The sequence below is a fragment of the Agrilus planipennis genome, unplaced genomic scaffold, assembly GCF_000699045.2.
Source record: "Agrilus planipennis isolate EAB-ADULT unplaced genomic scaffold, Apla_2.0 scaffold127, whole genome shotgun sequence".
NCBI lineage: Eukaryota > Metazoa > Arthropoda > Insecta > Coleoptera > Buprestidae > Agrilus > Agrilus planipennis.
Genome location: NW_020442450.1, coordinates 295,834 through 318,196, shown reverse-complemented (window position 1 = coordinate 318,196; position 22,363 = coordinate 295,834). Strand labels below are relative to the sequence as shown.

At 33.7% G+C, this 22,363-nt stretch overlaps 1 protein-coding gene across 1 annotated transcript in view; it reads left to right on the top strand.

The window, feature by feature from the left end:
- Positions 1–22,363, top strand: part of LOC108736468 (hemocytin) — a 33,230-nt gene that overhangs the window by 670 nt on the left and 10,197 nt on the right. Inside the window, exons 2-39 of the mRNA XM_025980500.1 lie at positions 321–428; positions 491–564; positions 2,043–2,228; positions 2,288–2,447; positions 2,511–2,638; positions 2,701–2,796; positions 2,883–3,074; positions 3,135–3,295; positions 3,351–3,514; positions 3,576–3,730; positions 3,787–3,929; positions 4,125–4,287; positions 4,351–4,644; positions 7,543–7,814; positions 7,880–8,041; positions 8,112–8,304; positions 8,932–9,020; positions 9,084–9,303; positions 11,100–11,176; positions 11,256–11,602; positions 12,575–12,725; positions 12,785–12,963; positions 13,282–13,462; positions 13,527–13,778; positions 13,846–13,989; positions 14,053–14,302; positions 14,693–15,180; positions 15,250–15,445; positions 16,507–16,767; positions 16,887–17,131; positions 17,842–18,095; positions 18,155–18,279; positions 18,340–18,533; positions 18,591–18,782; positions 18,834–19,028; positions 19,104–19,392; positions 20,524–20,689; positions 20,759–20,864. Coding sequence (XP_025836285.1) covers positions 321–428; positions 491–564; positions 2,043–2,228; positions 2,288–2,447; positions 2,511–2,638; positions 2,701–2,796; positions 2,883–3,074; positions 3,135–3,295; positions 3,351–3,514; positions 3,576–3,730; positions 3,787–3,929; positions 4,125–4,287; positions 4,351–4,644; positions 7,543–7,814; positions 7,880–8,041; positions 8,112–8,304; positions 8,932–9,020; positions 9,084–9,303; positions 11,100–11,176; positions 11,256–11,602; positions 12,575–12,725; positions 12,785–12,963; positions 13,282–13,462; positions 13,527–13,778; positions 13,846–13,989; positions 14,053–14,302; positions 14,693–15,180; positions 15,250–15,445; positions 16,507–16,767; positions 16,887–17,131; positions 17,842–18,095; positions 18,155–18,279; positions 18,340–18,533; positions 18,591–18,782; positions 18,834–19,028; positions 19,104–19,392; positions 20,524–20,689; positions 20,759–20,864 — 7,252 coding nt within the window. The remainder of the gene's footprint in view (positions 1–320; positions 429–490; positions 565–2,042; positions 2,229–2,287; positions 2,448–2,510; positions 2,639–2,700; positions 2,797–2,882; positions 3,075–3,134; positions 3,296–3,350; positions 3,515–3,575; positions 3,731–3,786; positions 3,930–4,124; positions 4,288–4,350; positions 4,645–7,542; positions 7,815–7,879; positions 8,042–8,111; positions 8,305–8,931; positions 9,021–9,083; positions 9,304–11,099; positions 11,177–11,255; positions 11,603–12,574; positions 12,726–12,784; positions 12,964–13,281; positions 13,463–13,526; positions 13,779–13,845; positions 13,990–14,052; positions 14,303–14,692; positions 15,181–15,249; positions 15,446–16,506; positions 16,768–16,886; positions 17,132–17,841; positions 18,096–18,154; positions 18,280–18,339; positions 18,534–18,590; positions 18,783–18,833; positions 19,029–19,103; positions 19,393–20,523; positions 20,690–20,758; positions 20,865–22,363) is intronic.

The window sequence follows — 22,363 nt, the reverse complement described above, 5'->3', positions numbered from 1 at the left end:
AGAATAGATGTAAAAATATAAATGTAAAATTTAAAAAGTTGCATTTTCTATTTACATGCAATATATCATCTAACATTACACATAAGATTGCAAAAGGTTTCAATTCGCTCAAAATATATAAGAACTTTAATTTTTGAAAGTATGACTACTTTGCACTTGATTACTTGGCATTTAATAAAAAACGTGTATGGAGGAAATATTACCATCAAGTGTAAAGCTTTATTGATTTTTTTAGTAAAACAATTTTAACTAGACGTTAATGCAATTTAAAGTAACTACGATGCTTTAAGTACTGTTTTTTACTCTAAATAAATTTGTAGTAAGGCATATCTAAATCCTGGGCCTTATCAGTACATGCAGTCTCCCATGTTCTTGCAAGATTTACATGGAACTGTAAAATCCTCTTATCAATCCCATTCAAGTTCTGGGTAACGTTAACTGCCTTAGTTATTAAATGTTTCCGGTTTTATTTATTATATAATTATTTTAGTGGAGTTAAAACATTTACAAAAACATCGTCGGGGATTTCCCATTCATTTCCAACCAGTATTGAATACAGGGGGGGTAAGTAAATTTTCTGATTTTGAGTACAGCCAATAAAAATTATGACTTTTGTGGTATTTGTACTTTTTTTTACATAAAAATTGCATTTACTGGATACAGTTGGGCATACATTATTTTTAATGAGGTCCATTTTGATGTAAAAAAAGTTATTGTTTATCACATCATAAATTCAAAAGGACTAAAGTTTTCACACAAATTGTAAATAAAAGTTAAGTTCATCTTATTAATGTGCAAAAAAGATCATTCAATTAACCTTTTGTAACTTTCACTATTTACAGAGTTATGTAAGCGAAAATGACTGAAAATACACCATTTTGATGAACTAATTGTTTATAGTTCATGCCATTCTGGAATTGCAAATTGACATTGCACGTGAATATGTTGTTTATAAAAATGTTAAAGCACGTTACGTTTAATAAAAAATGTAACCACTTTTCCATTATCTGCATTAATAGCAAATGTTGCTATTGCGTCGCAATGTTATAAACAGTCCAATTTTATAAACAGGGGATTATTAACATTATACAACTAAAAATTGATTTTATACATAAAAAATTTAGTGTAATTATTTGTTTGGCATATCACTATGAACAAAAATAGAATGTATATGGAATCTTAATATTCTAAATAAAAGTAGGTACTTAATGCAAATTCCGGCTTCCGACACATTTATTAACACACAAAAATTAAAATCCTTTCCGCCGTTTGTTTTTGGGAAAATCAATGTTATATTTGTAGTTAGAAGATCCGGTAACCTTCTCTACATAAAATTTCGAATGAATCGATGGAAGGACTCAATTAATTTTCGTCCAGGTGTCAGGTATTTGCAAGCAAATTAGCAAATATAGGTCAGAATTTGTATATATATATTTTTGTTCATAATAATATACAGAACAAATAATTCCTATGAACTCTCTGCGTGAGAAATCAATTTTTAGAAGCTAATAATTTTTAATGCTACCATTTTACGCCAAAATTGACATCATTTCCGTAATTTGCGTACCAAAAAGACAATATAAAATGATATTCAGTATGTAGTGCGCCATTACACTGTTATTTGAAATGGAAATGGAATGACCTAATTTTCTTTACTTTTTTTGGATACCTTTTATTAAATTGCTTTTACAAGAATGATCTACCCCCAAAGCTAATATATTTTAAGCTGTAATTAATTCAAAACGAGCTTTTTGCATTCGCCCATTTCTACCATAGCCCCTCAGCTAGTATCTTAAGTTGTGTTAAGGATTCCGGCTGTGAAAGCCTTTGTTTTTATATAGATTTATATTGAGAATTACGAAAAAGTAACAAATACCTCAAGTTTTTAATGCAAAATATTCTAGTTAAACGAACTGTTTTAAATAGAACCGGTTAATTAGTGCGGTTTTTAGTACATAGGTGGTTTATCGTTTGCTTAATTGTTTCCTGTGTTTAACTGAACACGATAAGTGCATAATTTAAATTATTTTTAAAATATTAAGGATGCAAGGATATTCCGACTGCTCCAATGAATGCAGGAATTAAGTGTTCGGTATATAATGGTTGTAAAGCTAATTGCATACCGAACTATCAATTTCCAAATGGCGAAATTCAACTTTATATTACTTGTCGAGATGGAGAATGGGAAATTGAAGGAACCGAATGGAGTACCATACCAGCTTGCGAACGTAAAATACTATTTTTGCGATTTTTGGAAAGTTTTCGTATAATATTTCCTAAATTTTAGCTATTTGTATGCCACCTTGTATTAACAACGGTATATGCACAGCACCTAATGAATGTAACTGCCCTGAGAACTATTCCGGTCCTCAATGTCAATTTCAGAACATTCCTTGTTTAAATCAACCCCCGATGTCTATTAATTCTAGAAGAACTTGCACATCGAAGTGCGTATATTCAAATGAGGATTAATTCAGGCAGGCGCATTTAATGTGATAATCATTTTACAGATCTTGTATCATCGCCTGTTTGGAAGGGCATCAATTTCCCGATGGATCCCAAATAACTAACTTAATGTGCGAAAACGGAATGTGGATGCCGACACGACAAGATTGGGTTACTGTTCCTGATTGCGAACGTAAAAGACATATTATTTTAGTATTATTGTAGTAGTACTACTGGTATTCTTTATATCTTTAGCTATTTGTTCTCCACCTTGCCAAAACGGCGGTAATTGTTTGTCTTTCAATGTCTGCCAATGTCCACAGGAGTATAGGGGGCCACAATGCCAATACAGTATGTTATAAACTTAAGTAATTTATTTTTAAAATATTGTTTATCTTTAACCACTTGCCAAAAATATTAATTTTGTCAAAAATTAGGAGCGGATGCTTGTACATCAACAAAACTCCAGTTTAACGGAGGGTACAATTGTTCTATCACGGGAGAATTTTTCAGTTGTGTTTTGTCGTGTCCTGAAGGCGTAGATTTTGAATTTCCTCCAGCTTCAATTTATACGTGTAGTTACGACACAGGGACATTTGTCCCGTTTCCAATTCCGCAGTGTGTTTATGGTAATATAGTTTACGGTCCTATTACATGAAAACTTTTCAATACTTTTTCATTGTTTATAGGGCATTTAATACCTATTCATGGCAATAATATGTACTATAATGAGTTCAATTCTTCATTTTCATTTGGTGGAGCATTTATGGAAGGTCAACAGATTGAAGGAACAGGCAAAATTAGTTTCGATTCTCAAAATACTTTCATTCCAGAAATTCACTTTCCAGTGGTAATTTTCAGATACAATAATGTTTATTTTTATCTTTTAAAATTATTCCTTACAGCCAAATCCTCCACCAGAAAAGTTAGTCAACAATATTCAGTTTATTCAAAATCCAAATTCTGTTAGTGGTGAATATTCAGTTGTTGAAACTAAGAAACCGGAGCCAGGCATTTGCTTCACATGGGGTGGAACGCATTTTAAAACATTCGATGGAAAAGTTTTCAGGTTTATTTTTACAATAAATGGTCAATAATATTTAAGTTTTCTTTTTAATTATGCGTTTTAGTTTTGAATCCTCTTGTGCACATGTTCTGGTTCGCGATTTAGAAGACCACACATTCAGTGTAATTGTAAAAAATAACAAAGAATGTGAAATAAATAAAGAATGTTATAGAATTGTTCACATTTATCTCCAAGACAAGGAATACATTCTTACAAAAAGTGGGTACAAGACAGCAAGGTAACTTATTTATACGCATCATTTTTTGTATTTATAGAAAATGGAGTTCCGGTTTTTGCATCTCCGAAAAAGATTTTTCCAATTCCTGCACGTTTGGCAGGAATTAGGGCTGAAATGTCAGCTCATTATTTCGTAGTTATAATTGATCCTGTGGGTGTTACAATTAAATGGGATGGACAGGTACATACCAAAAATATAAAAATAATTACTTAATACACGCTTACTCGAGTTTGATAAAAAGGATCTAAATGAAGTAGATTTTCTTAATACTCAAAGCATTTAAAGATATTTAGATTAAGCTAAATAATGTTTGTATCTGCTTTCGGTATAACCAAAATTAACTGTATGGTAAACATCTTTCTTGTATTATTTTAGCAATTGGTTCAAGTAGAAGTTAAAGAAAATATGTGGAATCGTACAGAAGGTCTTTGCGGTAGGATCGATGGTAATCCTCACAATGATATGATAGCCAAGAGCGGACTGGTACCTAAAAGTGTGGTAACTCTTGCCACCAGTTGGCAAGTAGATAACGTTCAAGGTAAATTAACAAAATTCAACTTGCTTTTCAATATATGTATATTCATCTCTTTCATTATTTAAGCAACGTGTAACAACATCCCCAAAGAAGAGCATGCTTGTCAGGATAATAACGATAAAAACTCTGAAGGACATAAAGCAATGGATTTTTGTCAAAAATTACTCTCCGATAACCGTTTTAAAGTATGCCATTCTGTTATGGACGTGTTTATGCTGTTGGACGCGTGCCGATGGGATTATTGTAATTGTGAGGATTTTCCAGAAAAATGTGCGTGTCAGACTCTCAATGTATACGTTCGAGAATGTGCACATAAAGGCGTCACCACCTTAACCAAGTGGAGAGACCAGGAGTTTTGTCGTAAGTATTACTACAAGATCTCACGTCAGTGTTGTGATGTTACAATAATGAAATAATGATAAATAAAAATAATGATAGCGATAATGACAACAATCATTTTATAATAATATATAGGGTGGTCCAAAAGTGCCTTCAAGTACAGCATCTTTGTCTTTATAAGTTATAAGACTTGTAAAAATGCTTAATGCTGTAGGTAGGGTTTGATAAGTAAGCGTTACAAATTAAAATTATTACCGGATTTAAAGGGCGGTGGATAAGTTTACTATGAACAAAACATACATTTTTCAATATAACACTATTAGCATTTTACCATTACTGTTAACTAGGAGATATCTTTAATTTGTGTACATGTCAGTTTCGATAAAGAGAGTTTAAGGTTTAAGTAATTTCACTGTTAATATTGCAGCTAAACATCACCCCTTATTATATTCAACTTCTACAATAGTGAAACCTGCACGTAGCTGTCAGAAAATTTACAAATAGTTAACGATAGTATGATCATCATTACAGTAGTAATCTAATTTAAGTTTACCCCTACCCCTCTTAACTAATGTGTCTGCTTCTAATGTGTCTCTAACTAGCCTTTCATGTCTGAGAACCTATCACGCATATTTCTTATTGATTTTCATTGTACTTTCTGTTCTTTTATTTTTTTNGAATGTTTATGCACAGCACTGGCCGCTTACGCTCAAGAGTGTAATAATAAAGGAGTTCCAGTGAAATGGAGGAGTCAGGAATTATGCCGTGAGTTATTTACTTAAGGTTTCTTTTAATTGCCATTATTTCTTGGTAAAACGTTTTTAACTTAAAATTGAACACATGGAACAAGGACGATTATATGTTCCACAAAATGAACCGAGAGAAGTAAACGAGACCTTAGTAGGAATAGGTAGCAATTAAGTTACATACATAATTAAAAGTTTAGAGAAACTCGAAAAATGTCCAAACAAAATAAAATGCAAGAAATATAAAACCTAAAACAAAAATACAACAGTTGAAAAGTTGCAATATTTTGATTACCTAATGTTTCTAAAAGGCCCTTTAGCACTGGTTTAAATAATCCCGTTTTTAAACAGAATATTTATTCAAAAAATAAACACTTCATTTTCAAATACTTGTATTGACTTTTATTAGCTATCCAGTGCGATCAACGTTGCTCGAAATATAGTCCATGTATATCTACTTGTCCGCTCGAAACATGCGATAATCTGCCTGTCCAAAGCAAATTGAGCAAATTGTGCACCGAAAGTTCTTGCATTGAGGGTTGTCAGATGAAGCCATGCCCACCTGGACATATTTTTTTGAACTCATCGGCACTTGATTGTGTTCCAATAAACGTCTGCAAACCCGTTTGTTTGAAAATAGGCGAAGCTATTTACTACGAAGGGGATATTATTGAAGAGGACGAATGTCATGTATGTTTCTGCTCAAGAGGTCAAAAGTTTTGTAAAGGGCATCCATGTGCTGCTACTACTACTACTGAACCCCAGAAAGAACAACGTCTTAAATGCGTAAACGGTTGGACAAAATGGTTAAATCAGGATAGAATACCAGCAAGAAAAACAAAAATTGGCCAAAAGAAACTTACCGATATCGAACCTTTGCCATCACAACTTTTGATGGTAAAGCGCTTCAAATTTTTATAAATAAAATACTTTTGATTAATTTATTTTGAACATCGAAAATTTTAGAATCAAATGAAAGGAAAAGCAAGGTGTTCTGTGAATGAAATGACGGACATAGAATGCCGCACTGTCAAGGGCCACAAACATCCGAAAGAAACGGATTTAGATGTAGAATGCAGTTTAGAAGGAGGTCTGGTATGCAAATCGAAGGAAGGGGAAAAACCATGTGAAGACTTTGAAATTCGAGTTAAATGCCAATGTGTAGTCACCTAATTCAAAAGTTGTTCTCAAAATTACTAATAAAATAATTACAAATTAAGATGATGACTGATAATGAAAAATTAAATCTAAATTCTCAGACAATATGATAGAAACATCTAAAGATGTTAAGTTATTAGACTATTGTCTCTTTAAAGAATTTTCATTTTATTTATTGATGGAATACAATCATAAGAAGTTTGTTAACCTATCAACTTAAGTTACTTGAACTCTATTAGATGAAAGAAATGAGCAGAAATTAATTGCTGCGGAAGCTGCAATAAATGTAACGAAACATTCAATAGAATTTCAAACTTACCTCTTTCATTTACACCTGTTCTATCCATAAATTTGTGAAATTTTTTAGTTGAGCTTCCTGAGAAAGTGGAAGTGTGGTGGGATGGACTGTCTAGGGTATACGTGGATCTTCCAGCAATTTTTAAACGCCAAACAGGGGTAATAATTAAAAAATATGTGAATAAGTAAATTTACAACTAGTTACATTGATGTGATGTTAAGGGTCTTTGTGGAACCTTCACTGATAATCAAAAAGACGACTTTCTCACTCCCGAGGGGGACATTGAGAAAACGCCAGGAGCCTTTGCGAATAAATGGAAAACAGCTGAAAAATGTACTGACGTCACAGAAAAACTGGTATCTCATCCTTGCGAGGCAAATATTCAAAATAAGGCGACTGCTGAACAACATTGCAGCATAATTAAGTCTAAAGAGTTTGAAGGTAGTATTAACTTTTTAAACACAATTTTGAGAAGGTAGTAGGAAAATACCTGCCGCGTTTGATATTAAATAGAAGCCTAGGTTCTTCATTATTATAAGGTCGTCAGTCCTATGACTGGTTGGACACGTACCTCCACTCTTTCCTATCCTGAGCTAAACTTCGCATTTCCCTAAAACTAGAACAGCCCACATCCTTAACTATTTGCGAACAGTAATCNAAAAAGTGATAATAATCACTTATAATTAATATAACCAGTTAACATAAAATTATTTTCAGCTATGCAATGTTCTGGAAACAGAGTTTACATGCCTTGCGCACCTCCAGAAGGTCAAGAAGTGTGCGGGGACGTACACGAAAAATCTAATGAAGATGGAACATGCGAAGAAGGCTGCTACTGTCCCCAAGGAACAGTTTTGCACAATTCAGAATGCATTATAAAAGAAAATTGTCCCTGCCGCTTGCGAGGAAAAGATTTTCCACCAGGCTCTTCTGTTCCTAAAGATTGTAACACTTGCACCTGTTTAAGTGGAAAATGGGTTTGCACTCAAGTTAGTTTGTAATGTGTTAATTTTGAACCGAATTTTTGTATAACTGTATTATTTTATATTAAAAGGTAGCCTGTGGAGGAAGATGTTCAGCTCTAGGAGATCCACATTACATAACGTTCGATGGAAAACGCTACGACTTTATGGGACAATGCTCATACTATCTGGTGAAACACACTAACTTTTCTATAGAAGCTGAAAATGTACCATGCAGCGGGGCTATTTCGCAAGTAAAAAAAATATGAAACCTCTGCTGAGTCAATTTACATTGCTTAATAAAAATTTCTTTACTACTTCCAGGCTATGAATCTTCCTTCAGCTGTAACTTCCGGTTTACCGTCATGTACAAAAACCGTTACCATCAGGATCTCAGATCAAACCATTAAACTTAAACAAAATCACCAAGTAACTGTTAACGGCCAAGAAATAACTCGAATCCCTTACAAAATAGCTGATGTTAATATAAGAAGTGTATCTTCGATTTTCTTACTCGGCAAGTTAACGTGTTTACTTAATATTGTGGTAGATTTCAAAGTACTTTATAGGGAGAAGGGGAACGGGTAGAATTTTATTTTTTATGGCAGTTTCTTCAACAGTTTCAGACCTACTCCTTTCTGTTCATTCCTTTTGTCATATATTTAAAAAAAATATACTTACTTGGTCAAAAAAATGTTTATAATTAAATATTCTCGTCTACAGTAAAATGAGATTATAATGTATTAAATAAAGATGGAAATTCTTTAAAAATAAAGTAACGTAGTCACCTAATTCAAAAGTTGTTCTCAAAATTACTAATAAAATAATTACAAATTAAGATGATGACTGATAATGAAAAATTAAATCTAAATTCTCAGACAATATGATAGAAACATCTAAAGATGTTAAGTTATTAGACTATTGTCTCTTTAAAGAATTTTCATTTTATTTATTGATGGAATACAATCATAAGAAGTTTGTTAACCTATCAACTTAAGTTACTTGAACTCTATTAGATGAAAGAAATGAGCAGAAATTAATTGCTGCGGAAGCTGCAATAAATGTAACGAAACATTCAATAGAATTTCAAACTTACCTCTTTCATTTACACCTGTTCTATCCATAAATTTGTGAAATTTTTTAGTTGAGCTTCCTGAGAAAGTGGAAGTGTGGTGGGATGGACTGTCTAGGGTATACGTGGATCTTCCAGCAATTTTTAAACGCCAAACAGGGGTAATAATTAAAAAATATGTGAATAAGTAAATTTACAACTAGTTACATTGATGTGATGTTAAGGGTCTTTGTGGAACCTTCACTGATAATCAAAAAGACGACTTTCTCACTCCCGAGGGGGACATTGAGAAAACGCCAGGAGCCTTTGCGAATAAATGGAAAACAGCTGAAAAATGTACTGACGTCACAGAAAAACTGGTATCTCATCCTTGCGAGGCAAATATTCAAAATAAGGCGACTGCTGAACAACATTGCAGCATAATTAAGTCTAAAGAGTTTGAAGGTAGTATTAACTTTTTAAACACAATTTTGAGAAGGTAGTAGGAAAATACCTGCCGCGTTTGATATTAAATAGAAGCCTAGGTTCTTCATTATTATAAGGTCGTCAGTCCTATGACTGGTTGGACACGTACCTCCACTCTTTCCTATCCTGAGCTAAACTTCGCATTTCCCTAAAACTAGAACAGCCCACATCCTTAACTATTTGCGAACAGTAATCTAATCTAGGTCTACCTCTACCCCTCCTAACTCCTGTTTCTGCCTCTAATATGTCTCTGACTAGACCTTCATGCCTGAGAAGGTGTCCTACCAACCTATCTCGCCTATTTTTTATTGACTTCCATAGAGTCCTCTGTTCTCCTATTCTTTCCAATACCTCTTCATTTCTAACCTTTTCTACCCACGATATCCTCATCATCCGCCTATAACACCACATTTCGAACGCTTCTAACCTTTTCTTTTCCGCCGCTCCCACTGTCCATGTTTCGCACCCGTACAACGCCGTGCTCCAAACATACACCTTTAACAACCTTTTTCGAATTTCTAAATTAACCGTTCGCGAGCATAGAAGTGACTTCTTTTTATTAAAGGCGACACGACCCTGCGCTATCCTCTGCTTTATATCCCTACTACTCATTCCGTCCTGACTTATCTGACTTCCTAGATATCTAAAATCAGCCACTTCTTCTAATTTTTCGTCTCCTATCTTTATATTCGCTCTTTCCCTACTTTAGTTTTACTTTTATTTATATTCATACAGTACTGATCTGTCAGTACCGCTTCCATTTTATTTAAAGCTATCTGTAGGTCCTCCTGGCTAGGTGCTAATACTGCTATATCATCTGCAAATCTAAACATACTAATCTTTTGCCCTTGCACATCTATCCCTACAGTTGTACTGTCTTTAATGATGTTTATGGCGTCTTCGATGTATAGATTAAAAAGTAGCGGTGACAATGTGCATCCCTGCCTGACTCCCTTCCTAATATTTACTTCTCTACGTTGCCTCCCTAGCTCTATAAGTGCCTGTTGCTCTTTATACAAACTGTGTATCACTCTTCTATCTTTGTAACTCATCCCTACATTTTTAAGTATATTTAACATCTTGTCTATCGTTTTCTCTAAACTCAAATTGATCTTCCCCTAATAGTTCTTCCGCCCTTTTTTCAATCCTCCTCTGTACAATTCTAGTTAAGATTTTTGACGCATGGGAAGTTAATTGTTGGAAATGTCTCGCACCTATCCGCGCCCCTCTTCTTAGGTAATGTTATACTACTACGTTCCGTTTATAATCCTCTGGGACTTTCCCCGTTTCGTAAATGTGACTAACTAGCTTAAACATACGATCTCTTGTCCTGCATGTTTTAGAATTTCCCGCTGTATCCCATCTACACCTGGCGCCTTATTATTCTTTAATTTTTTTAATGCTACATCGAACTCTTCTCTCATTATGGGATAACCAAGCTCATCTATTTCCACACTATCTTCCTTCTCTAATATATCTCCTAACTCAGGGCCTGCGTATAAGTTCTCCAAATATTCTTTCCACCTATCTGCCTTTTCCTCATTTTCTATCAAAATGACCACTGCCTCGTTTCTTATATTATCTTCTTTACACATCCTATCAATCCACTGTTCTTTAGCTGCCTTACACTTCCTAATTTCGTTTTGTTTAAGACCTAGTATATCTGTAGCTTCTTAGGCGTTAAATAAGATTTTCAAAATTTACTTATATATTATCTTTTTGTAAGAAGTAATTTTTTTAACAGAATCCCTGGCGTAACCTTTTTTTATTTGCAGATTGTCATTGGTATGTTGATCCTGAACCTTTTTACCAAGATTGTATGTATGATGTTTGTGCCTGCGAAACTAAAGAGGTATTCAGTATTAATTTCAATTAAATTCTGCCAAGCGAGTACTTATTGTTAGTATCAATGATTTGTTTTTATTTCCTAGTTATCCAGTTGTTTATGTCCCATGATATCAGCTTATGCCCAAGAGTGTGCATTGAAAGGAATAAAAGTAGATTGGAGAAATAATGTTCGAGAGTGCGGAATTCGTTGTACTGGTGGACAAAAATACCAAATATGCGGAAACTCATGTACTAGAACGTGTTCGGATGTTTCCCTTCATCCCGACTGTGATCGTTTGTGCATTGAAGGGTGCAACTGTCCCGAAGGGGAAGCCTTAGATGAATACGGAGAATGTATTCCAATTGGGCAGTGCAGCTGTCAACATGAAGGACTAGAATTCCGAGCAGGATACAAGGAAGTTAGACCTGCTAGCAAAGGTCTAGAGTTATGGTAAGAGAAAAAACGAGATGTTCTGTTACTGGTTAAGTTTTATCTTCACGGTTTTCATAAAAAATGCTACATGTTTGAAATTAAACTTTTTCATTGCAATTATGGGACTCTTAAAGTAATCTCCTCATTTTTAACCTTTTCTGTCCTCGGTATTTTTAACATCTTCTTATTATATTTCGACTCTCAAACTGTTCTCCAAACACTTTTCATAATCTTATTGTAATTTCTACATTAAGCGATTTCGAACATAAAAGTAATTTTATTTTGTTAAAAGAGATCCGACCTTGCGCTATTCTTCGTTTTATACCTCTAACACTTTTTCCATCTTAAGTTATCTGACTCCCTAAATATCGAAAATCTGCAACTTCTTCTAGTTTTTCGTCTCTTATTTTTATATCAGACCTAACTCAACTTTCACATCCCCTGCATTTCAATATTCTTTTATAGGAAGTGTATTAAAAAATTATAAAAATTTAAGATAAGGGAATGGGAGTTTTTCCTCATTTTTACTTATATGCATTCTTATACTAATATTTATGAAAGGGAAAAACTGGAATTTGAATCAGATACCTAGATATATTAAAATGTTCATTTTGGTACAATTTTTTAAGGGTATCATAAATAATTTTTATATAAAATCAGGAGCAAGATTATTATCTGCAAATTATAATAATTCGGGCAAATCCAATAGTATACTATTTAAGGTCGGATTTATACCAAATTAATAAATGTATTAAGAANCGGATTTATACCAAATTAATAAATGTATTAAGAAAAATATCTTTTATTACTCATTATTTTATTTTATATTATTTTCATTATTATATAATAATTTGTGCGTTTCTTTAATTTTCTTTTTAATAAATAAAGAAGTTCAAAAAACTAATAACATTTAAAAACTGGAGGACAGCAGGCCAAAAATGAGTCTTATGTACCATTATCATTTTAATAGTTTCTATTTATTTCTTTTAGTACTTGTTTAAATGCTCAATGGAGTTGTCAACCAGCAACAGAAGAAGAAGTGAAGAAATATCCTAACGCAGGTGATTTGAAAACGATGTGCGATTCTTCTAAAAATTGGGAATTTACCACTTGTGAATCAGAAAGGCCCACAACGTGCAAAGTAAAACGTATCTGTTTAAGTAAACAACAAATAATCCAGGAGAATCTTTTATTTTTCAGAACATGCATTCCATTGAATATGCCACTAGTTCCGAATGCCATCCTGGATGTCAGTGTAAAGAAGGATATGTGCTGGATAGTCACAGTAACGAATGCGTACAGCCTACTGAGTGTCCTTGTCATCACGGTGGACGAAGTTATGGAGAGAATGCAATCGTTCAGAGTGACTGCAACACTTGGTATAATATTTCCTTAAATACTTCTTATCTTAACACAAGCGGTCCATACTTGACTTGGTTGAAATTGAATAACGAATAAAGGTCGATTTTAGTTCTAAATACTACACTACACAAACTGCAAGAACACATGCAGGTATACGTATGTTGTATATACTCATGTAGGTATGTGCTTCACAAATAAAATATGAATATTCATACTTGCCAAAAGTACTCATTTTTCGATAATACGTACCGTTCGTGATTCATTTGGTTCAGATTACTGAGTCACTGTACTTACTATTCTTACTTATATTTTTCAATGGATAAATTCCATTACAGCACTTGCAAGGGTGGAAAATGGTCATGTACTGAACGTCAATGTGCAGCAGAGTGTAGCACATGGGGCGATTCTCATTACAAAACGTTTGATGGAAAAATGTACGATTACCAGGGACAATGTGACTACGTTTTGGCAAAAGGAGTTTTAACCACTGATGAATCATTTGATATTTCCATACAAGTATGAAAAATGTGATCATAACGATTATATCAATTAATTAATTACACTTTTGTACTTATTCTAGAATGTACCTTGCGGTGCCCTGGGAGTTTCTTGTTCCAAATCAGTTACCATAAAAGTGGGTCACGGATCTCAAATGGAAAAGATTACTTTGACAAGAGAATCGAGTATTCCTGTTGGAACTGGCCTGAAGAGAATGTCTATTCGCCAAAAGGGATTGTTTGTTATTGTAGAAGCTGCGGAACTGGGTTTGGTCATACTTTGGGACAAGGGAACGAGAGTGTACATTAAACTGGACCCACAGTGGAAAGATAAAGTACTAACCAATACATTTTAATATGGATTCAGTCAGAAATAAATATTATTTTTTAATTACTCTACAGGTGAAAGGATTATGTGGTAATTACAATGACAACGAGAATGACGATTTTCAAACACCATCGGGAGGTATTACCGAAGTGTCGGCTCAGCTTTTCGGGGATTCCTGGAAATTGCAATCTTATTGTCCTGAAACTGTAGAAATAACCGTACGTATTTGTTAATCAATATTTTTTATGATTTTCGCCTTTTTATGTATTCTAATGTAACAGGATACGTGTGAACAAAGGCCGGACAGGAAAATTTGGGCAGTTAAAAAGTGTAGTATTTTAAAGTCTTCTTTGTTTGCCCCCTGTCATTCTGAGGTTTCTGTAGACGACTATCTTAATCGTTGCATTTTTGATACTTGTGCATGCGATCAAGGCGGAGATTGTGAATGTTTATGCACAGCACTGGCCGCTTACGCTCAAGAGTGTAATAATAAAGGAGTTCCAGTGAAATGGAGGAGTCAGGAATTATGCCGTGAGTTATTTACTTAAGGTTTCTTTTAATTGCCATTATTTCTTGGTAAAACGTTTTTAACTTAAAATTGAACACATGGAACAAGGACGATTATATGTTCCACAAAATGAACCGAGAGAAGTAAACGAGACCTTAGTAGGAATAGGTAGCAATTAAGTTACATACATAATTAAAAGTTTAGAGAAACTCGAAAAATGTCCAAACAAAATAAAATGCAAGAAATATAAAACCTAAAACAAAAATACAACAGTTGAAAAGTTGCAATATTTTGATTACCTAATGTTTCTAAAAGGCCCTTTAGCACTGGTTTAAATAATCCCGTTTTTAAACAGAATATTTATTCAAAAAATAAACACTTCATTTTCAAATACTTGTATTGACTTTTATTAGCTATCCAGTGCGATCAACGTTGCTCGAAATATAGTCCATGTATATCTACTTGTCCGCTCGAAACATGCGATAATCTGCCTGTCCAAAGCAAATTGAGCAAATTGTGCACCGAAAGTTCTTGCATTGAGGGTTGTCAGATGAAGCCATGCCCACCTGGACATATTTTTTTGAACTCATCGGCACTTGATTGTGTTCCAATAAACGTCTGCAAACCCGTTTGTTTGAAAATAGGCGAAGCTATTTACTACGAAGGGGATATTATTGAAGAGGACGAATGTCATGTATGTTTCTGCTCAAGAGGTCAAAAGTTTTGTAAAGGGCATCCATGTGCTGCTACTACTACTACTGAACCCCAGAAAGAACAACGTCTTAAATGCGTAAACGGTTGGACAAAATGGTTAAATCAGGATAGAATACCAGCAAGAAAAACAAAAATTGGCCAAAAGAAACTTACCGATATCGAACCTTTGCCATCACAACTTTTGATGGTAAAGCGCTTCAAATTTTTATAAATAAAATACTTTTGATTAATTTATTTTGAACATCGAAAATTTTAGAATCAAATGAAAGGAAAAGCAAGGTGTTCTGTGAATGAAATGACGGACATAGAATGCCGCACTGTCAAGGGCCACAAACATCCGAAAGAAACGGATTTAGATGTAGAATGCAGTTTAGAAGGAGGTCTGGTATGCAAATCGAAGGAAGGGGAAAAACCATGTGAAGACTTTGAAATTCGAGTTAAATGCCAATGTGGTAAGTTAACATATATTTAAAAGTTCTATTTCATTGAGTATATATATATAAAGATTATACATATTTTCTGAAGAGATAGTAGCTATGTAGACAAATGTAATGTCGTGAAAACCCTAGTCCCAAGCAAGTTACTTAACGTGGCAACCACCATTTGAATTCAAAATTTCTGTATAACAGGAAAGGCAACTTACTTTCTTGGATAATGTTTGCTTTAAGAGCTGAATAACGTATGTAGGTTCGGTTTATTTTAATTCGTCTTCGTGGAGGGGTTTAAACTATTCTAGGTTCGTATTATTTGTTTATAAGTAAACATTTCGATTATAATAAGCAACTAATAAATTATTATCTGAGCTGACAGGCCATCATGTGTAGAATTGTTTCCTTGTTTTTTTTTAGGCCAGTAGTTCTCAACTTTTCTGGACCCTCGCATTGCCCCCCTTTTAGAAGAAAAAAAATTTCAACGCCTCATACTTCATTAGTCTAGTGCTCTTTAATAACTAAGCCGAAAATTTTGGGTTTCTTTTTTCTTTTGTTCCTCATTCCAAGGAGTATTCTATTAAGACCTTAACTTTGCGTTTACTTATTTTCAAAACTGTCCGCCATCTGGGAATCTTTTTTTCTTAAGTAACTCATACCACATGTTCTATTCATTATCGGTAATGTAAGTGGGTTCGTTTGACTCATCAGAATTGACTCTTCAATTAAGTTAAACTCTCCGATGTACTTGAAAATAGTTATAAAAAGTTATTTCTCCACGACCAACAGTTGGTTGTTGGTGTGTCTATCGCAGTTACAGGCGAAACACATGAGAAAAGTGCTTTCGTTGATGCTGACGAACAAAACTGTGGAAAAATCACGATTCTAATCTTCCTTCAATTAAAATTTATGTTTCAAAGTTTCAAGTTATGACATTTTTGAGTTGCCAAGAACATGCCGTGGTCGTTTTTGCAAGTTTTTCCATTTTATATTGTGGACGAATCTAAGAAGCTATAACGGATTGCGTTCGATTTTTTTGTCCAATATTTGGTCTTTAATTATTTCAATGGATTTTCAAATTACAGAAGAAACAACTTCTTCCACCGCAACTACTCCACCAGTAACTACCGTAGCTACAGTAATTACAGCATCCCCTTGTGATTTAACTACCCCTAACCAAGAGCATCCCACCGACTGTCACTTGTTTTATGAGTGTGTTACAAACATGCTTGGTCAAGCAGAACTGGTAGAAAAAAGCTGCGGTTCTGGTACTTTATACAATCCAAAAACCTATGTATGCGATTGGGCTGCAAATGTTATTAGCATCAAACCCCAATGCGGCGAAGGTAAATATAATTTTTTTTCGAATAGAAGTATTACAACTTTCTTGCTTGTTTTCTTATTGATCTTTGACCTTCCTTTTCTACAGTTTGTTTAATTTCTGATTTACAAAAAAATATTTAAGGATCACTATGTCCATCTGGCGAGAAGTTCGACTCTTGTGCTGTAGACTGCAATAATATGTGCATGTATTACAAGTATTTAATGAAACAGAACGGTTTTTGCAACAATTATGAAGATTGTGTAAAAGGTTGCGTTTCGGAACTTAAACCATCTTCTTGTCCAAATGGTATGTTATGGTCAAGCAATCAGACGTGTGTTCAAAAGCAAAACTGTATGTGTGTTACTGACCAAGGAAAACCAGTGAAGGTATGATTTAGTTTCCATTTAAATAATATAAGAAGGCAATCAAAGCACCGTTAATTTTTTAGACTATTTAGACATTATTTAAAAAATATTATATTACATAATGAGAATTTTGAGTACGAGGTTTTAAGTAGATAGACATAATTGTGGCGATTTAATAAAAGTAAACACTTAATAATACATACGTATGGTGTCACAATAATTTTGACTGTCCTAAACTTTTTTTTAACTCGCCACATAAACCTTTTGATATAAGTTCTCCAACATTATCGCCGCTGAGTGGACAGCGATATTCAAGATACAATGGTATTTTCATTACTGAATTATGTTAACAAAAGATTTGACATCTTATTTTGGAAAAAATCTTGAGAAAAGCAATAAAAAAAAAATACAAATTTATTGATTTGAAAGATGTTAATAAACAAATAACGTCTTATCGTAAAACTTAAAATAAGAACCTTTTTAACTGACTTCACATTATGATGCTAAGTTTTGGTACTTAATTGGATTTCTACATCTCTGTAGGTACAATCACATCAATTAAATTAAACAAAAATACATAAAGCTATTTTTGCCATTTTTTTCCTATTCTATCCCTTTCAATTTTCTATGCATCGTGTCTGTAATTGGGGTACCATGAATTTGGTACGGATCACTAAAATTGGCCTATTTTCTCATTTATTTTCTCTAGAATGATTTTATTTTACTTTTAGCCAGGAACAGTTGTTAAAGAGTCAGATTGCGCAGTTTGTCAGTGTATTGACAACTTTTATACTTGTGACGAGTCAGCATGTGTTACTAAAGAAATGACCAGTACATTCGAAACTAGTACAACACCTTCTACTAGCACTACAGTATTTGGCACAACACCTGAATTAAAAACTAGTAGTACTATATCATCCACCGGTACTGAAGTGTTCACTATTAAAAATACAGAAACTCCACCACCCGAATGTGATGGAAGCAGGTTGAAAATCTGTTTGTTTGTAATTTGTTTTTTTGTTAAATAATATCTGATTTTTATAGGTTCATTAATTTAATTGATGGTGACACTCCTCTGCCTGATGAGGCTTTTAGTGCTAGTAGTGAACTAGGCCAATATTTTTCTCCAAAATATGCTAGATTAAACAATGAAGTAACTGACGGTTCAGGTATCTACACTTTACTGGCGATTTGGTATTTGCTGGCAAATATAATACTTATAATTTTAGGAGGTAGTTGGATTCCTAAATCATCGGATCAAAGTCAATATCTACAAATTGACCTAGGAAAACAAGAACCGGTGTATGGCATAATACTTAGAGGAAGCCCATTATACAATAACTTTGTAACAAGTTATAAAGTAACTTACAGTCCTGATGGTTTCACCTTCCGATATATTACAGATGAAAATAATCAACCAAAAGTAAAATCACCAGTGCCAATTGTTTAGAAAGATGTTAATAAACAAATTTTATTTTAGATATTCAGAGGTCCTACGGATAATAAAGAAGCAGTTAAACAAATGTTTCCTGTTCCCGTTGAGGCAAAACTAATAAAAATCCTTCCTGTCACATGGCATGACACAATTGCATTAAGAGTTGAATTACTTGGATGTGGGGAAGAATCAGTTATCACTACTGAAACTCCAACAACAGTGACACAAACCGAAACCGTATGAAAACTGTAAATATCTAAAAACAAAAATTTACCGGCTTGATTTTAGGTTTTCTCTAAATTGTCAACAAAACCTCCCCCACCATTGTGTACTGAAGTAATGGGAGTCGATAATGGTTTGATTGCAGATGAACAAATTTCCGTTAGTTCAGAATTGAACAAGGATCATGATAAAACTCAATTAAAAATGAATGGGGTATCTTATTGGCAACCACTTACGAATTCTCCATTGGAATGGGTTCAAGTACGCATAAAACAATTTTGTGCTGTTTTATTTATTTTGATTAGGTAATATTGCTCTATTTTATTTGATGAACAGTTTGACTTCTTGGAGCCCCGTAACATAACTGGCTTTGTGAGCAAAGGAGGTCCCAATGGTTGGGTGACAAAGTTTAAAATTAAATTTTCGCACGACGGGAAGGTGTGGTATGCTATTCTAGATGGTTCTCGAAATGAAAAAGAATTTCTCGGAAATTATGACGAAAATTCAGAACAAACTAACTATTTTGATCTACCCTTGCAAGCGCGTTTCTTCAAATTACTGCCTGAGAAGTGGCATCGTAACATTCAATTGAGAGCTGAAGTATTGGGATGTTATAAACCATATCGTAAGTTGCTTTTCCAATCATTTTTACTACATCCCACTATAATTTATTAAGCACACAAGGTGTTTTTAAATTTTGAGGAATTTTTGTATAATATTTTATGTATCTAGCGTGGGTTCTTTGTGAAACATTATTTCAATTTATAAATAAAACAACGAAATTAGGTAATACTTCATCTGTAATTGTTTTGACTTGTTAAGCTTCTGTCAAGACTAATTTTAAGGTAGTCTGGGGTAGGTATTCTAGGTAGTAATTTTCTAAAAATTTTTCTTTCGAAACATACTTTTTTGTTATTTTGCTATTAATTTAGTGTGAGAACCTAGAATAACTAAAAGTATCTTTCAACATATATATATAAAAAATCTCAAATTGAACGTAATTCTTGATTAATTAATTTCCAAAATCGGTCAGAAAACGAACGATTCAAGCATTAAACTTTAGACCGCTCTATTGCTAAAACTATTAATTTTACGTATAAATAAACCATCCAAATTTAATACTCTCCTAAAATCCGAAAACTGTTTTTTGTTTAAATAAAAGAATACTGATTCCAGAACTCCTGAAAAACTTGTTATCATTTATGTGCTAGTTTTGACTTACTGGGTCAATTATTAAATTTATTTAATAAGAACTTAGTCTCCATTTACAACTTTGGTGTAATTTTAATTTAATACTAGCGTTAACTTATAAAATAATTTCAGGAACTTATTTTTGAGTCATTATCCAAAGGAAAAGCTACTCATAATATTTTTTCTAATCTATTTATCTTTAAAACGTATGAAACAAAAGCAATAAGAATGTTTTGGTATATTAGTGTGTCTATTTGTTGTTTTTTAACCCTGATTGTACTATTTAAAGGAAATAAATAAAAGGAGGGGGTATCTAATACTTTATAAGGAAAGGTGTACACATATACATATTTAAAAGGCTAACTAAGTGTAATATAAAGATCGCAAAATAAAAACGTGTCGTTCTATGAAAATCTTGATCATTTTGACCAGAAAATAATTCCTTAGTGAATTTATATCTATATATGTATATCTACCGATAATTACTTGGGAAACATACAGAATTTCAACTATGTCATGCTGTTTTATTTTCTTATCACTATATCCATTGCTTTTACAATTTCAGCAACAACAACCAAAACTCCACCTGTTGTTAAGAATTGTGATTCTTGTCCCGGTGTCACAAATGTCGAAAGCGAGCTTGATATATGCAAATGTGAACAGGGTTTATGGTGGGATGGTGAAAATTGTGTTCAAAGGTCGCAGTGTCCTTGTATGGTAGGACACTTTTCGTAAGTTCAAAAAACTAAAATTGTTCAAAGTGTTCATTACCCGCTTTGAAAATATTTTCGTATTTGCAGTTATGCAGTTGGAACAGTATTTGAAAAGGAAGATTGTTCACAATGTATTTGCAAACTTGGCGGTATCGAACACTGTACGCCCAAGGAATGCGAAAAATGCGAAGAGGTGAGGACAGAACATTATTTCTCAAATTGGTCATTAATTGAAGTGTTTGTCTGCAATATTGAAATAACCGCCTTTTTAAGTTTATGTGGTTATTTGTACGCTATACAACACATGGGTACAACAATAAGAGGTCCCAGGGTGCCTGGGCACCCCTTGACTTATGGTGGACATCATCACTCATCTAAAACTCAGTTTTTTAAAACCCTTTTAACTCGAATGAACGAGTTACTAGCCAGAAAATGAGAAAAAATAACTATTTTTCGTAACAGTTTAGGATTTGCTGTCAATGAATAAAGGACAACTTGAATTTAAGTCGTACGAACAGGTCCTACTATGTATAAGTACCGTATGGAACATAATGGACGAAATATAAGGAGTATTGTTTTCATTTGTTTCGAATGAGTCTCTGGGAGTACAAAAATTCAAAAATTGTCAAAATAAGGACCATCCTAATATCATCATCATCATCATCACAAGGTCGTCAGTCCTAAGACTGGCTGGACATGTACCTGCACTCTTTCCTATCCTGAGCTAATCTTCCTATTTCTCTATAACTAGAACAACCCATATCCTTAACTATTTGCGAAAAGTAATCTAATCTAGGTCTACCTCTACCGCTCCCCATTTCTGCCTCTAATATGTCTCTCACTAGACCTTCGTGCCTGAGGTGTCCTACTAACCTATCTCGCCTATTTCTTATTGACTTCCATAGAATCCTCTGTTCTCCTACTTTTTCTAATACCTCTTCATTTCTAACCTTCTCTATCCACGGTATTCTCATCATTCTTCTGTAACACCACATTTCGAACGCTTCTAACCTTTTCTTTTCCGCCGCGCCCACTGTCCATGTTTAGCACCCATACAACGCCGTGTTCCAAACATACATTTTTAACAACCTTTCTCGAATTTCTAAATTAATCGTTTGCGAGCATATAAGTGACTTCTTTTTATTGAAGGTGACTCGAACCTGAGCTATCCTTTGCTTTATAACCCTACTACTCTTTCCGTCCTGACTTCCTAGGTACCTACCTGAAATCGGCCACTTCTTCTAATTTTGCATTTATCTTAACTAGAGTTGTACAGAGGAGGATGGAAAAAAGGACAGAAGAACTATTAGGGGAAGATCAATTGGGGTTTAAAAGAAATAGAGGAACACGGGAGGCCATTCTAGATTTACGGGTAACAATAGAGAAAACGATAGAAAAAAGAAAGAGTGCGTTCATAGGATTTGTAAATTAATAAAAAAAACTTTTGACAATGTTAAATGGAACAAGATGTTAAATACATTTAAAAATGTAGGGATGAGTTACAAAGACTGAAGAGTGATACTTAGTTTGTATATAGAGCAACAGGCAGTTATAGAGATAGGGCTGCAACGTAGAGAAGTAAATATTAGGAAGGGAGTCAGACAGGGATGCACACTGTCACCGCTACTTTTTAATCTATACATCGAAGACGCCATCAACATCATTAAAGACAGTACAACTGTAGGGATAGAC